Source organism: Pagrus pagrus (genome assembly GCF_965226575.1).
Source record: "Pagrus pagrus genome assembly, chromosome: 4".
In the NCBI taxonomy this organism is placed as follows: Eukaryota; Metazoa; Chordata; class Actinopteri; order Spariformes; family Sparidae; genus Pagrus; species Pagrus pagrus.
In genome coordinates this window covers 4,359,927-4,377,302 of record NC_140188.1, presented here as the reverse complement: position 1 = coordinate 4,377,302, position 17,376 = coordinate 4,359,927, and the positions used below count along the sequence as shown (strand labels likewise).

The 17,376-nt window shown below is 38.8% G+C and overlaps 1 protein-coding gene across 2 annotated transcripts in view; it reads left to right on the top strand.

Annotated features, from left to right (window-relative positions):
* Nucleotides 1-16,402, top strand: part of caln1 (calneuron 1) — a 69,113-nt gene extending 52,711 nt beyond the window's left edge. For both annotated transcript variants that reach the window (XM_084351365.1, XM_084351364.1), the window contains exons 5-6: nucleotides 2,332-2,488; nucleotides 12,587-16,402. In XM_084351365.1, coding sequence (XP_084207491.1) covers nucleotides 2,332-2,488; nucleotides 12,587-12,714 — 285 coding nt within the window. In that variant the 3' untranslated portion in view covers nucleotides 12,715-16,402. The remainder of the gene's footprint in view (nucleotides 1-2,331; nucleotides 2,489-12,586) is intronic.
* Nucleotides 16,403-17,376: the final 974 nt, after the last annotated feature.

The window sequence follows — 17,376 nt, the reverse complement described above, 5'->3', positions numbered from 1 at the left end:
GTGGTTGAATGGGAGGAAGTTTTTCACTTTTATTCTACCTGTCTTCACAGAAAGTCGGGGCCTAATGTCCATCAATGTAATCACCAACCTGTGTCTCAGATCCATTTCAGTCTATGTCAGCGCTCTCTGGGGGCTGCTTTATCAGATCTGAGCTGAAGTCTTTCTGCTTTCACACCCTGGAAAAACTTATTTCAAAAGTAAAACTGTTAAGAACCATAAAATGAGTCCAGATCGACTGTTAGATCCACCCAAGCACTTTAAATCTGTCCTCCACAAGTTCGTTTTTCATCACTCATAGAGAGACTTGACTTGATGTCACAGATTAGACTCACTGACAGTTTCAAAATGTGGAAGAAACTTTCATCCCGAGGTTCAGTCCAGGCTAAATATACAAGGCCATGGAAGGATATAAAAACCCTACATTTTATTAGTAACAGGAACGGCTTGCCCCAGACTGTCCTTAAAACTGGCATCAGGCCATTAAAGTGATTGAAATTTTAGATGTAGGGTCAGAATGCTCCCATGTTCAGCTGTGAGTCTCCCCTGTGACGTGGGCATTAAGCTGTAAGTCACTGCTCTTGGTAGTCGGGCTGCAGCTAAATGTTATTTTCATTGTTGATTAATCGATTAGTTGATCGGCCTAAGATATTAAAAATAGTGAAAAATGTCAGTGTTTCCCAAAACCAGGATGTCTTTTTATGTCTGCACAGATGTTCAGGTTAATGTCATCGAGGAGGAAAGAAACCAGAAAAATATTCACATTTAATGTGCAGGAATCAGAAAATTTGGACTTTTTTCTTTCAAAAAATAATTACTCAAACGTATTCATCGATTACAAAATAGTTTTTTTTAAGATAGATATAACAATAACAATCATTACTTCTTTAAAATAGGTTTTTCGCTATTTTTATGATTTGATGATTTTTATGATGGTATAACTGCTGCATGTCTGCCAAGTGCAGAAGTAACATCTCTCCTATCCTGATTTACTGTCCACTATGGTTAGAGTTCCTACCTCAGCTTGCTCTTCTGCCTGGCACAGCTCTATAGGCTTCACTAGTCTGAATCTTTATTATTGTGCATATCCATCCATTCTCTGAACAGGTTATTCTGTTCAGGGTCACAGGGGGGTAGTGTCCATTCCAGCATGGAACAGGTGCTTAAGACTGTGAGAGCAGAGCACAGGAAAGAGCCAACTAGCTGGCAGGCTGAAGGCCGGACCTCAGAGCCACTCTGCTGCTTTGTTGAGGGGAGTTCAGGGATAGATGGAGACATCCCAAATGACCAGTTCATGTCTGTTCCAAGTCTGTGACATCAGTTTGGATGATGCGTCCTTGTTCTGTATTTTTCTTTCATACTAAATCTGTCGAAAAGGTTTCTCAACGTCATGCCAGATTTAGACAAGGGAGAGAGGAAAATCCATTATTTGCTAATTCTGTTGTTGTACCACTAGAAACTATCATGGAAGGCAAATAACACGTGTTCACAATCAGCTTGTAATCAGATGTGTACAGCAAAGACCAGCCTGATAAAATGAGTTGTGTTCATTGAGTCAGTAAATATGAGAGTGTGTTGATGCCAACATTCAGAGCGAATCAGAGAAAATCAGTCTTTTTAACTGCCTCTGGACTTTGAATGAGCCAGGGAGTTAACTAAACATCATCATGCTCATTTCCCGCCATTGATGCCCTTTATTCACGTTCAAATTGTGTTTCTGCTTTTTGAGCACCCTGATACAGAGACATTTAAATCACTTTTTTCATTACAGCTCTAAAGCATTTGTTGTGTTTTCAAGCTGTTTCTCTGAACTTCTGAAACAAAAACTTTGTCAGCAGTTGGTCTCATATGACCTTCAAATCAAGTGTGTGTATGTGCATGTTTGAGTTGCGTAAATTCTCAAACTGAACAATAAATCAGTCACTTTCAGGCTATAACCTCAGCACATTCAATTTAATCAATGTATCAACACACTGATTAAAGTGAATGCATTAGAGCGAGGTACAGTATGTAAGTTGCCGGGACGAGTACAGGAAAGTCTTTCTGGAACATGTCATGATTTATGAGTTTGAGCTTTTTAGTGCAAATTATTTATTGTAAGTTGTTGGCAGCAAAAAGTCAAACTTGAGTCATTATTGGAGCTGTTTTATTAAAGCTGAAGCACTAGTCCCAAAAACTGTAGAAGAGTTTTGTCACATGAATACACACAAGTTAGCTCCTGCTCGGTTAATCCTGTATCCTGCCAGGAATACTGCAGAACAGTTTATTTATGTAAGAAGAAAAATAGTGTCTCTTTTATGAAAATATCCTCCTCTCATCTCTCTCCTCCTGCAGTTCGACATGCAGAGGATCACCCTGGAGGAGCTGAAACACATCCTGTTCTACGCCTTCCGCGATCACCTGACCATGAAGGACATTGAGAACATCATCATCAATGAGGAAGAGAGCCTGAAGGAAAACTCTGGGAACTGTCAGACAGAGTTTGAGGGAGGTGAGCAAATGTCCCTGAGCTAACTTCACACACAGGCACTTAGGCAAATGTGTATGTACGTGTGTGTGTGTGTGTGTGTGTGTGTGTGTGTGTGTGTGTGTGTGTGTGTGTGTGTGTGTGTGTGTTTGATAGATATACAGTTTGTGGTGGGTGTGTTGTGAGAGAGAAAGTAATCCATGCTGTCAGGAAGAATTTGCGATGTACAGCCAACAGAGTCACAGCACACCTGCTGATTAATTGATTTGGGGCTGGTGGTGGGGACCAGCGTCAGCTGGTCACCAATTCAGAAGTGGCTCAGATGAAATATGCATTACCTCGCTCTGCAAAACTAGCCATCCAAAATTTATGGAGAGCAGTGGAGGGTATTCTGGGACTTCTTCATTCTCTTGCTATAAAAATGGGAAATTGTTTTCTCTAAAACAAATTCTATTTCAAACCATTTTTGGATTCAGATTCAGTGAGTCAGCTTTGTGAGTCTTTTGGGGTCTTTATAAAAAAAAAAAGCAGTTGAATTTACATAAAACATTTACAGTTTGATAGAAAATGAAACTTATAGACAGGCAGTCTTGTGTCACAGTGTTCAGTATGCGGTCCAGGCAGTTCTCTATCACCAACATATGTGCAGGGCACAGTGTTAACAGGCATCTGTCTGGCTGAAACTGAGCAGATGCTTGTTGCTGTTGAGCAACAGCCCTTATGCGTTCAAATAAACAGTTACTTTACCTCATTTGCCTCTCACTGGCCTCTTAACACATCCATGCACGTCCTGCTGTTCACTCTCAGACTGGTCCTATTTTTTGCCAGCTGATTGAAAAGCTTCAGTCTACTTAAAATGCAAAGTCAAAACAGATCATTAAGGAGATTAATGTGGAAAAACAAAATTGCAATTTTAAAATTTAAATCGTTAATCTTGAACCTTTGGAGCAACCTTCTGGCAGTCTTGTGACATGTTCAGCACTGACTCACGCTACGTTCAGATAAATGTGTAAGTAGAAATGTCATACTGAAAAATATGACCTGTATTATGTGACGTTATTGAGTGCGTGTGTATCCTGACTGATGACGTGTGCGCTTCCTAAAAAACTGCAGTCTTGTCCTTTTCACACCACCAGTAATCACATTATTTTTGGATGTAGGCTGAGTCATAACATTACCAGTTCCTACATATCCTGAAGGCAGCCAGGTCGAGCAGGGTCCCAGCCTCGTTTGTTATGTGAGACTGTCTTCATCAGAAGTGTTGTTATTATTATTAATATTTCCATTGCACTGAGATTTTTTTCTTTCCAGTCAAGGTCATGAATATTTCTTCTGTGGGCCAAAATGAGAGGCCAAATAGCTCTTACTGTCCCTCTTCACCAAACACCACCTGCCTGTGAGCCTGGCCTGTCCTAGAGGGAATTTAATTGGATGCCAGCGGTGTCAGTGAGGATGGACACAGATTGCGCCAGCACTTTATCAGGGTCTTAAAACTGGCTTGGAGTGATGACAACATGATCCTCGCACTGGGTTTATGATGAAGACTGACCACCGCAGGATCATACAGAGCGGTCACATTTGTTCACTCCAAGGTCCACGAGTCCCACCTGCCACACAGGGACACCAAAAACTGCTCAGTCACGGAGAAATCAATACACTGTGTCACAGTGCGATTCATACTGAGCACAATTCATCATGCTACTCTGGTACTTACTGCTTCAGCTCGCTGATATATGAGGTGGGATAAAAGGCTCTTGATTTCCCTCTGGCTTCACCTCGCTCTGGAATCAATATGGTGTGGAGCTAAAAAAATAAAAAAAACAACAGAATACAGAATGTAACCACTGATCCATAGACGTTCACCAGGCGCTGATTCATTGCTGAACAAATTGCACCAATAGCGTAAAGCGCAGAGAAACATACGGGAGAAGCAGATGTCCGGGGAGTGCCTGTCAGCCAGACGCAGGCGTGGAAATCAACTTTGATCCGTGAATGTCACAGCTGCCATACACGTGTATAAGGGCCCCAGATTTAGCAATATGTTCATACTGTGCATGTTTGAGATGCCAGCTGCACCAGTTGAAGTTGTAATTGTTTACTTTTTCACTTATTTAAATATCAATTTTTTTATTGCTGTTCTGAGCTCAATGGTGCGGCAGTGATCACTGGGAGGGTGCTGAGTTCCAGTGTGGACTGCTAGCTGCACGGCTAGCTGAGCTAAGGACAGCTGCAGTTAGCAGCAGTTAGGTTGGAAAAATTAAACTAAATCTTTTTGTTTTGTGAGTAGCATAAAGACACCAGTGACTATGACCTTCTTACAATTTTGGTATCATTTCTCTCTCCAATAGTTTCACCTTGTCCACTCGGTTTATATTAGTGCAGTATATAAGTGTCATATGCTCTTTTAAGACAGCGACAGTCCTTTCTAAAAACTTTGGAGACAAAGGAAACGGCACTTTCTGGATCATCCTTCAAATGTCTTCTGTGAAGAAAAAAAAATATGTCTTGAGGGATGAATATGAGACTGAGTTGTAAAATAAAAGTTTTGTTGAAGGTAGACGGCCATAATTCAGCCGCCTGGAAACCAGCGTGCACTTCATTACCTTCATGACCACAGTGGTCCACTGAAGAAAACCCTTTGTGGATATCTGGCAGCGGTGTAGTTACTTTGGGCGGTTGAGGAGGTGTTTTATGAGGCTGACGGCAGGTTCAGGCGACTGGACTGAGAACTAATGTCTAGACCACAACTCTCCTCCCATTTCCACGGTCCACCAGCAGCTGAACACATGGACTTTCCATTGACACCCTCCTCAACTCACCCTGACTTATACAACTGTATAGGTGGATACTTGAAATCTCTGTAGAACTGTGAAATACAAAAAATACAATTTAAACGCATTATGGTTATAAAACTGTATCACTTTAATATTGCAAACAAGATACACACATAAGCAAACAAGAGAAGACTGGCTATTTCTATATACTGTAGTTAATCTTAACGCCCGTCATGGGGTCGGATTCCAGATGTTTAAACTGTTTCTATGCCAGAGTGCTGAGGGTTAATTGACGAGTCTCATGGCCAGAAGAAAGAGGCTGCTCTGTAGTCTGGTGGTACTCGCTTCACTCACTTCCCAAACAAATGCACACACTAGCCAGATCAAGATCTTCAGGACAGGTGTTGGTGTTTCAAAGAATCAAAAAAATAACAAGACTTTTTTCTTTTATTTATTTATTTTTTTTAAATAGTTAATTTTCACCACTTTAAAGACAAAATGGCACTTGGCTGCACTAATATCACAGAAATCTAGTGGATTCTTGAAAAAGGTTACATTATACTGAAAAATCTGCTACGTAATCTCAACCCAGAGGGCATCCATCAGATTTTTTCTTGGTGACATTTTTAAACTAACTAATCTGCAAAGGAACAAGTAACAAAAGTAAATGCTATGGAGTAAAAAGTACAATATTTGCCTCTGAATTGTAGTGGAGTAGAAGTATATAAAGTAGCAGAAAATAGAAATACGTAAAAAGTACAAGTACCTCAGAATTGTACCTTAAATACTTTGCTTGAATAAATGTACACAGTTGCTTCACTAGGGAGAGATGTTTGTGTTGTGTCACAGCAACAGTGGCCTCAAAGTTAGAAAAGCAGCTTGTGACCAGGCTGGTTTAACCCTCAGACCTGCAGGATGACACAGAGTGGATAAAGTGAACTCTTTCTGCCCGCTCAGTCATTTCTTTTTGTTTCAACAGGCGAGGCTGTGCTTGTGCTTGTGCTTGTGCTTGTGCTTGTGCTTGTGCTTGTGCTTGTGCTTGGCAGCTTGAAGGTGTGTGTGTGAGGATGGCATTCCTGAAAAAGAGATTTGTTCATTTTAATTCAAGTTTTAAAGAAAAACATATCATCTACTACGGCTTGTGAGTTACATAACCTCGGGTAATTGGCTGCAAGCTCATTCTTAGATAATCCATTTGGCTAAAAATCACTTCAGGTCATGTTTTATGTGATGTGAGAGTCTGGAATAGTATTTTTCAAGTGGAGATTGCCTCCTAATGACACCGTCTAAACGCCTGAGCCAAGAACGATGTAGCAATTTCTGCCCTACTTTCCACATTGCATTTTCTTTGGAACAGCAGTCAAGAAGCATTTTTGATGACTTCAGTGCTTCTTGAATTGAGAGTTAAAAATAGAGCGCTGAGAGTGTGAGCCATGTGGCTGTGGGTCATTGGCTCAGCTCCTCTAATTACCTCGGCTCGGTAAAATCGTCTCAGCCACTCGCAGTCCGCCGACCTGCTGCAGGGAGGAAGAGCTGCCGAGTTACCGGTCGGCGCCGGAGGTTGATTGAACCAGAAAATGATCTCATAGGGAGAGTCGAGACTGCTGCTGTGTGAATGTTTTTGTCAGCTCCGACTTGTATATAATGTCCTTAAGTTCAACATGGTGTCACATCTTTAAAGTGAGTACTATGGGAAAGAAAATAATTTACCGTCTTAAAGTGGATCCATCACGCAAACATTTGTTTAATTAACTCTGTGCTTCATCATTTGATAGCCATCGTGGATATCGTAGACCACATGAGTCAGAACTTCTAAATTTCTCTTTTTCATTTGTGAAAAAAAAAATTCCACCTGGCTCGACACATGAAAAAAAAATTTCACTCATGATAAAAAAAACTTTTCACTCGGCTCGACAGGTGAATTTTTTTTTTTTCACGAAATGAAATGAAACAAAATAACTTTGAAAATGATAAAAACACAAAAAACACAAACAAAATGTTTTTCACTCGGTCTGACACATGTTAAAAAATTTCCATTTTCACAAGTGCGAAAACATTTTCTTACTTGTCTCAACACATGAAAAAAAAAAATTCACTTACGAAAAATTTTTTTTCACTCTGCTCAACACATGAAAAAAAAATCTCACGAGTGAAATTTTTGTTCAGGTTATGTAACATGACTCTCATGTTTCTTTTGTGAGAAATGCATCATAGTTGGCTCTAATCTGCCAAGTGTTGCACTCCTTCACGTGCCCAAATTATGCGTGACAATCAGTGGTATCCCTCATCCTGGGATATCATTTAAAAATGGAAGTCTGATAGGTGCATCACAATTAGGATTCACAATGAGGATACAGGATATTCTGTGAGAGCTGTCACTGACTTTATTTACAGGCTTTCATAAATCAAATCTGGATTATTTTTTTTTTACATCTACAAATTGTCAGAAAATCTGAAAAGTTTCCGTGAATTTTAATCCAAAATTTTCAGGAAACTTTCAAATTTTTGGTAGTACATCTGTGAAATCAAAATTATCAGCAATGTCCAGGAAACTTTGACATCAGATTCAACACTGGATTTATTTCGTTATATTGACTGTTCTTGAGTTCATTCTGGTGCTTGTTTATGTCCCACAAACACCGTCCACAATACCCAATAGACACAGAGTGCAGCTGAGGCTGATGTGATGTCATCAGTGTTGGACACATTAACGTGGAGGCTGATGTTAGCATTTAGCTCCAGGGAATGTTGTCTCCACATATAAAAATTGTAAGCAAGACGTGAGACTCTCAGACTGACAGTTGTTGTTAACATGAGACTTTATTGATGAGTGACATGTTTCAGGCTGGAGTGTGAAGACCAAGTTGGTGGATCGAAATTCCAGGGTTTTCAGGAAAAAAATTCTGTGAATTTTCAGGAAAAATTCTGTGATTTTTCAGGAAAAATTCTGTGATTTTTCAGGGAAAATTCCGTGATTTTTCAGGGAAAATTCCGTGATTTTTCAGGAAACTTTCTGTGCATTTTCCAGATTTCCTCTCATGTCTGAAAAATGTGTTTTCAGATATTTTTTTTTAATCCAAAATTTTCCGGAAACTTTTCAATTTTTGGTAGGGCTGGTCCACACGTACATCTGTGAAATCAAAATTTTCAGCAATGTCCAGGAAACTTTGACAGTCATATCTCAAGATAATCAGATTCAACACTGGATTTATTTCATTATATTGACTCAGTTCTTGAGTTCATTCTGGTGCTTGTTTACAGTATGTCCCACAAACACCGTCCACAATACCCAATAGGCACAGAGTGCAGCTGAAGCTGGTGTGATATCATCAGTGTTGGACACATTAACATGTGGAGGCTGATGTTAGCATTTAGCTCCAGGGAATGTTGTCTCCACATATGAAAATTGTAAACAAGACGTGAGACTCTCAGACTGACAGTTGTTGTTAACATGAGACTTTATTGATGAGTGACATGTTTCAGGCTGGAGTGTGAAGACCAAGTTGGCGGATCGAAATTCCAAGGTTTTCAGGAAAAATTCTGTGAATTTTCAGGAAAAAATCCTTGAATTTCCAGGAAACTTTTTGGGAATTTTCCAGATTTCCTCTCATGTCTGAAAATGTGTTTTCAGATATTTTTTTTTTAATCCAAAATTTTCAGGAAACTTTTCAATTTTTGGTAGAGCTGGTCTACATTTACATCTGTGAAATAAAAATTTTCAGCAATGTCCAGGAAACTTTGACACTGATATCTCAAGATAATCAGATTCAGCACTGGATTTATTTCATTATATTGACTCTGTTCTTGAGTTCATTCTGGTGCCTGTTTATGTCCCACAAACACCGTCCACAATACCCAATAGACACAGAGTGCAGCTGAGGCTGATGTGATGTCATCAGTGTTGGACACATTAACATGAGGAGGCTGATGTTAGCATTTAGCTCCAGGGAATGTTGTCTCTACATATAAAACCTGTAAACAAGCAAGAGACTCTCAGACTGACGCTTGTTGTTAACATGAGACTTTATTGATGAGTGACATGTTTTAGGCTGAAGTGTGAAGACCAAGTTGGAGGATCGAAATTCCAGGGTTTTCAGGATTTTTTAAATTTTTAAAACACACCAAAAATTTCCCCTGAAAATTAAAATAATTTTTCCTGAAAACCCTGAAATTTTGATCCTCCAACTTGGTCTTCAAACTTTGGTTAAAAAAATTTGTGAAAATTTAGTGGAAAAATTCTTGAAATTTTCAGGAAATTTGTCAGGAATTTGCCGGATTTCTTCTCGTGTGAAAAATGTGTTTTCAGATAAATAAGAAAATATGTTTTTTACTCGTCTTGACCGGACAGTTTCCTGAAATTTTTTTTTTCACTCTGTTACACAAATGAAAAAATAAAAAGATTTCATGAGTGAAAAAGTGTTTTTTTCATGTGTTGAGCCGAGTAAAACATCTTTTTTGAGAAAAAAAAAATCGTCACATCACCTCAAAAAAAAGTTACTTGTGAAAACATTTTTTTTTATTCATCTCAACACGTGAAAAGAAACATTTTTTCACTCACAAATGAAAAACAAAATTTGAGAACTTAGAAAATGGAGAACCAGAAAAAATAAAAATCTCACTTGCCCCTCAGGGCTTTCGTACAGAACCTTTCACATCCTGCAGTAAGTGCTGAGAAAGGTTTTTAACAAGTTTCCAATATAGTAGAGAAGTTTCATGAGACTGCAGTTTTGGTCTTAGCTACATGTACCATATAAACTAACAACTGACTTTAGTGATGACCAATTTGGAGGATCAAAGTTTCAGGGTTTTCAGGAAAAATTCTGGGAATTTTCAGGAATTTTGGGGGGGAATTTTCAGAAAACTTTCCAGGGATTTTCGGGGAAACTTTCCAGGAATTTTCCGGATTTATTCTCATGCGTAATAAATGTGTTTTCAGATTTAAAAAAAAAAAAAAATGTTTTACTCAATTGCCACATGAAAAAACAATTTTCCACTCGTGAAAAAACAATTTTGTTCACTGTTACAAAATGAAAAATAAATAAATAAAATAAAACATTTTCATGAGTGAAAAAGTGATTTTTTTCATGTGTTGAGACGAGTAAAACACAACAAAAAAAATTTACTTTTGAAAACATTTTTTTGTATTCATCTCAATGCATGAAAAAGAAAACTTTTTTCAGTAAAATGAAAAACAAAATTTGAGAACATAGAAAATGGAGAACCAGAAAAAGAAAAAATTCTCACTTGCCCCTCAGGGCTTTCGTACAGAACCTTTCACATCCTGCAGTAAGTGGTGAGGAAGGTTTTTAACAAGTTTCCATTATAGTAGGATTTATTGTAGAGAAGTTTCATGAGACTGCAGTTTTAGTCTTAGCTACATGTACCATATAAACTAACAACTGACTTTAGTGATGACCAATTTGGAGGATCAAAGTTTCAGGGTTTTCAGGAAAAATTCTGGGAATTTTCAGGACAAAATTTGGGAATTTTTCGAAAACTTTCCGGGAATTTTCAGGGAAACTTTCCAGGAATTTTCAGGGAAACTTTCCAGGAATTTCCCGGATTTATTCTCATGTGCAATAAATGTGTTTTCAGATTTAAAAAAAAAATAATGTTTTACTCAATTGCCACATGAAAAAACAATTTTCCACTCGTGAAAAAACAATTTTGTTCACTGTTACAAAAATGAAAAAAAAAAAAAAATTCACGAGTGAAAAAGTGATTTTTTTCATGTGTTGAGACGAGTAAAACACAACAAAAATAATTTACTTTTGAAAACATTTTTTTGTATTCATCTCAACGCATGAAAAAGTAAAATGAAAAACAAAATTTGAGAACTTAGAAAATGGAGAACCAGAAAAAGAAAAAAATCTCACTTGCCCCTCAGGGCATTCGCACAGAACCTTTCACATCCTGCAGTTAGTGGTGAGGAAGGTTTTTAACAAGTTTCCAATATAGTAGGATTTATTGTAGAGAAGTTTCATGAGACTGCAGTTTTAGTCTTAGCTACATGTACCATATAAACTAACAACTGACTTTACATCTGATGACCATGAGTAGCCGTTGTCCATGCAGATAAAATTAAACGGGTAACCCAGTGATTTTATTGTTGCACTTTGATAAAGTCAGGGGACTCACAAGAAACAGATTTAAAAAATATTGGTCACAATCGTAGCACGTTCAATCCTACGTTTCCTATAATGCAACTAAATAGAGTCTTTCATTAGATCTTCCCTTCCTCCTAAATGCTTTCCCAATTTCTTACAAACATCTCACGTCCAATTAGTTTAACAGGCTTTCTTTGAAAAATGTTGAGCCTAAGTTCCGGTCAGAGAAGACATCGTGAGGGTTATTTTTCAGACAAGAAAGCTCCCTCTGACAGATTTCTGACACAATGAAATAAACAATACAATAGGAGTTGCTCTATTGTCACATGATACATGTATATATCATGGCATTGCACAGCCCCAATAGCCGGGCGTTTATATTCTGAGTTTTGTCCTGTGAACCTCAGGCTCCCTCTCTGCTGATCACTTCCCAGTTACCTGCTGCTCATTCAGCTACGAGCCAGAGCAGAGCTGTTAATCTACCTGGCAACACTAATGTGAGATCACACCTCAGGTTTATTTCCTTTGGTCCCAACTGCAGTGGAAAATTTCACTTCACAGTACATTTGTGTGGCCTAATCAGAAGCGGACAAAGATTTGTGAACCAAAGTCACCCAAATGCACAAATAACTTGTTTACTGTGCATGTTGTCTTGTCAAGTTTAAAGATTGAAGTAGCAATGAGGTAGAATCCAATGATGTGTTTCTCCAGCCTGTGTAACTTCAGCTGTATGAAATGAGCACATACTGTAGCATCTTCATTCACTGCTGAATTGTAAATCTCTGCCTTGAATACATCTTAGGAATATATGAAAGAATAGATGAAAATGAGCTTCTGTAGGTCCTCAGTTTATTTTGTTATGCTGTTGGTATTCCAAGCACTAGGTGTCAATATCTGTCTTCTAATGACCCAAACCCATTCAGTTAGTTTTTCTCCAAACAAACCACAAAGCAAATCTCTTGACAGAAGAGAGACCCTTGCATTTTAAGGCATCCTAGTGCAGTTATTTAAGTTTAAATGGCGGTATTGACCGATAAACTAAAGGAGTAAACAAAGGATAAAAACAGTACGCCCCAATGTGCTTGGTGCACTCTTGTTTGTCTCCATTATATTCTTTCCCTGGCTGCAGAAAATGATAAATCCAGAGACATGTCAGAAACTGAAGTGTTATCATCTTTTAAACTGGCCCTTGAGGAACTTTTTCTTATTTGTTTTCTTCGTCTTTCTGTTTGTCTCCTCAGTTCACCCCTCAAAGAAGAACCGTCAGACGTGCGTGAGGAAGAGCCTCATCTGCGCCTTCGCCATGGCATTCATCATCAGCGTCATGCTCATCGCAGCCAATCAGATGTTGCGGAACGGCATGGAGTAGCGGCGCCCACTGTGAGTGGGGGAACAAGCCAGCCTGCATGTGCATGCCAGTGGGTGAGGTCATATCCCTGTTGATAGGAAAAGAACTACAAGGAACAACACTCAAACTAATCATCGACAAAATCCATTTTTGAAATTATTCTTTTTTTTTTTTTAAAACGAGTGGCACCTCTCCACCCGACGTCCAATGAAACCGTGAAGCCAGCATGAGGAGTCATGCAGGACTCCTCCCCCTTTACTCTGACAGGGACACTCAAGGGCTGACATCACACATAACACTCTGTCCTGTCTGTTTCCCTGATGCAATAAAAAATGTAGAAAAAAAAAAAGTGCATGAGTTCAGAGCTGCTTGCTTTCCCAGCAGGCGAGATTTGACGTGTGTGTCTGCAGATCTGTCACCCACCAGGAGTCTGATGAGCCACCAGGGCTGCAGTCTGGGCCCCGAGAGAGAAGAGAGGAAGGGAACAATTGCCCTCTTATTATAGTTCCTGTAAGGACGATGGCAGAACTCGCGGCCACTCGAGTGTATAGAAGGATCTGTACGTGTCAGACCACAGCTCCTGGAGCTCTCATGGTGCTACGATACTTCAGCCCTCCAACTTTCTATTTTCAACTCCTGCGTCTGTGGGCTGGTATGAGGTGCTGGCATCAGTTCATCAGCCCTACCAACGAAGCAGTCATGCGAATAAAAAGTTAAATCGTAACTTGAGGCTTGTTGAATTCATGAATGAATTCAGAAGCTCTGAAAGTTCACTTTTAGATCTTCTCTTTCTCCTGGACACTGTTGGATGAACAGTGTTCGGAGTGAATAGAAAAGGTTTCTGTGTCCTATTAAAGGGAAAAAATCCACCCTCACACTGTTATATATCATCTATCTGTGGTGTTCAGTGCACTCCAGGAGTTCCTTTGTAAGGTGATTTAATTCAACTTTTTGGTCGACCGACTTTCTCTCAGTCCGTCTCAGTTGGGGACTTTTTCCACATTTCCCCAAAATGACTTTTGACAGCCCCCAGAGAACACCAAATCCTAACATACCATTGAGGTTTTAAAGGTCTACTGTGTAGGACTTCTGTGGATTAGGGGCAGAAACGAAATGTAATATTTATAAATATGTTTTCATGAGTGTATAGTCACCTTCACGGAGTCCGCCGTGCTGCACCACCATGTTTCTACAGTAGATCAGAACAGACAAATTAAACTCTGGCTCTAGAGAGGGCCTTTTCATGTTTTTAGTATTTTTAAGCAACCAGGAAGGATCAGTTGGTTGTCAATCTGCCACTTCACCACTGGATGCCACTAAATCCTGCACACTGGACCTTTAAATACTTTACCATTTTTCTGTTCTCAACCCCAGTTGGAAATATGTGATGCCACATAATCTGGTTTGATAAGAGAAATAAGAGAAATTGACTTACTAGTCGAGTATAGAGATTTAACAGCGTTGAAGTGTTTTAGGGTGGATTTTTTCGTCCTTCAGATCACCATGAATTGAGTTAATGAAGTATAACTCAGTGCTGTGAGAGGCTGAATCCCCTTTTGTTTCATGCACAAGTAATTGCACTTAAAAACTGCTCAAAAATTCAGGTTTTTGTGATTTATGCATCATTATAACCTTTTACATTAACATGATATTTTTCAATGTTAACTTGAAAGTAAAATGGTGTGTAAGAAGGAGGCACTATTTGATTTAAGTAGTTTAAGAACTTGTGTTCCTCAATTGTATAAAAAAACTAGTGTATTTTTAACACACTGTCTAAATTTGAATATATCCTGCAACCAAAATTCTTCAAAGATTTCTCTAATATCAGTTGATACTACTTGACAAAAAATCAATGTGTCCATGACTCACATACTTACTTTAGCACTCATCTTATTTGATTTATTTTAAGCATATTACTTTCATAGAGCAGAATCTGCTCTGTTTTTCTGAATTTCCAGGATAATTATCTTGTTAATTCAGGAAAACAGAGCCCGATTTTTTTTTTCCCCCTCTCAAGTGGATGCAATACACTTCCATATGTTTCCTGTTCGGTGGTTAAAAAAGTCACTGTTCAGAAGAAATCAAATTATTTCATTTTAAATCATTTTGAAGCAAGAAAACTATGAAAAACTTGTGGGATGTAGACTGTCTCACAGCACTGAATCATTTGCAGACCCCAGTTGAGTCCCCTCTGAGGTCAGCTCTGAACTCATGTGCTGAATCTCATCTCTACCTGTGAACCCAGCCGGGGCTCAGAAACACCCGTGTTGTCAAGTGCATGCGATCAAGTCAGTGTCTTCTGTAAATACCGTAACCTACGTCTGATGTGTCTCAAGTGTCTGTCGAAGGTGTACAGTATCTCTGTATGTGCATGACTGTCGGTGCTCTCTGCTCACTCGGGTACAGAGGTGCAGGGAGGGAGATCAGCAGGTAGAGAGGCGGTTGCTTCATCACAAACGCATCAGGCGGTGAAGGCCCTTTCTGCTTCCTCTCCACCCTCTTGCCAAAGCCATAGAACTCCGCAGAGGTGAACCAGACATCACAATATAGACGCTTTTCCCTGTTCCCACATGGAAACACAAGATCAAACTGCCCTTTGTTGGCAGAAATCTGTCTGTCTTGTAGGATTTGTTTTGTTCCTGTTCTTGTTTTTGCACTGTACCTGTCATCCGTTCCAATGAAATGTCAAGGAGGGCTGTAGTTATGTGCAACAATGCCATCTAGAGGTGAAGTGAGATCACATTGTCCATGCTGTTCTCCCATCACAGTGTTTGTGTATTTCTTACTCCCTACGCACCATGGGAATGTGATGCCAGGACTCACAGCATCGTACTCACAGTGTCTGGCAATTGTTGATCTTAAATGTTAAAATATGAGGATTTTTATGTATATTGTATAGGATGACTTTGATCTACCAACACTGCAGATAGGGCAGCACTCGTATGTGAACACATATTTAAACGCAGTGTATTTGTAGGAATAGACTTCTTGCCTATGGCAGAAAACTCTGTTTGAACCTGTAAAAGGTTTCATTCACAGATGATTTACAGATTATAGCGTTTTGGAGACTGAAATGAAGAGTATACTTTGTGCAAAAAACGTCTGCAAAGCCTTGTAGGTCACACTGGTTTTTATTTTTTTTCTAATATAAGAAAAGTCACACTGATTAAAATGAATTTGTTCTCTTTTTTTGGATCTGTTGTTCATACAGTATTGGTGGAAATTTCCCACCAAATTCACAGCGAGTCACTGCTGCCATGTAGTGGTTAACTGTAGAAGGTGTTTTATCATTTATTTGTTCTTCAAGAAGAACTTTTTAAAAAATGTTATTTTTTATTTGGATGTGTTATTTGGGATTTGAGTTACAGTTACTGTAATGAAACTGTCCCTGCCCCTGCATGTCTCTATCGATTTGAAGTAGAGTTTTATTTTGGAGGGGAACCACATAGTGTCTCTTCAGTAGCATGGTGGTTGGACCCCACATGTTTTTGTTATGTAACTTTGTACATAGCTAATAAGACAGCATATCTATTAGACAAGCACACACTATACATACTTTGCATGTGCAGTATTTAAACATGTAGACTAGAAAAAAAACTTTAAGTTGTACTATTTATTAGAGGCATAATAATTATGAAATTGTAAATACTGAAATCTGTACAAAAGTTAAAGGATTAAGCATTGAGGCAATAAAACTGTGTTTTTTAAACGGTGTTCTATGTTTTTATTTGGACTTGTGTGTGCTCATTATCACGACACTTAACAGTGTCTGACTTTGCAGCCATCGAATACCATGTGACAAACATACACAGATTAATATAAACTAATCGACCCTTAAATTAATCAACTTAACTGCTCAGTGTTGTCCCCAGCTACTTTGTTTAGGAGAATTCTGCAACACTGTTTTGCTGTGAAGCTCCAGAACTTGTGGACTTCACCCGACTTTCCATCAGCAATGGAGGTAAGTAGATAATGACTGAATTTTAACTTTTGGGTGAACTGTTCCTTTAAATCAGCCCCCTCGTGTAAAAGTCTGTGAAACATACAAAGTCACATATTTTTAAATTAAAAACGTTAACATCATAGACAAGCTCCTCTTTCGTGGAATCGAGGTTGAGGCCGGCTCAGAAATAGAAACACTTTTCCAACAATGTTACCAGAAACTTAATATTGTGAAATTTGTAAAGATGGTTGTTGTATTAGATTGCATTAGACATCGCACAGGTGTATCTAATAAAGTGGCCACTAAATGAATATTAGCTATTTGGGACCACACTAACACCACAAGAGGGTAGCATTAGGCACTGATCTGGTGAAGCTGTGATGACACCAATACACGGATACAGTGCACAACCATATCAGCCATATTTAATTTAAATATATATTTACATGTAAGAGACCTCCACATACGGAGGACCCAGGCGTAAAGTTATTCTAATTTTGTAACCCAAAGATATAATTATGTTTGATCTCTCAATCACTGTTTTCAAAAGGCAGACGCACCTTATTGAAAACAAATTCAACATTTATATCATAAAATGTGTTGGGGAAAAAAAGGTCCCACTGCAGTGACTCATCACAAATTGTCCCATGTTTAAAATATATCTGAAGATTTGCTGCCATTTCATCAGTTTCTGTCAAATAATGACATTGTCTTTGTTGCTACAGATAATTTCTGCACGT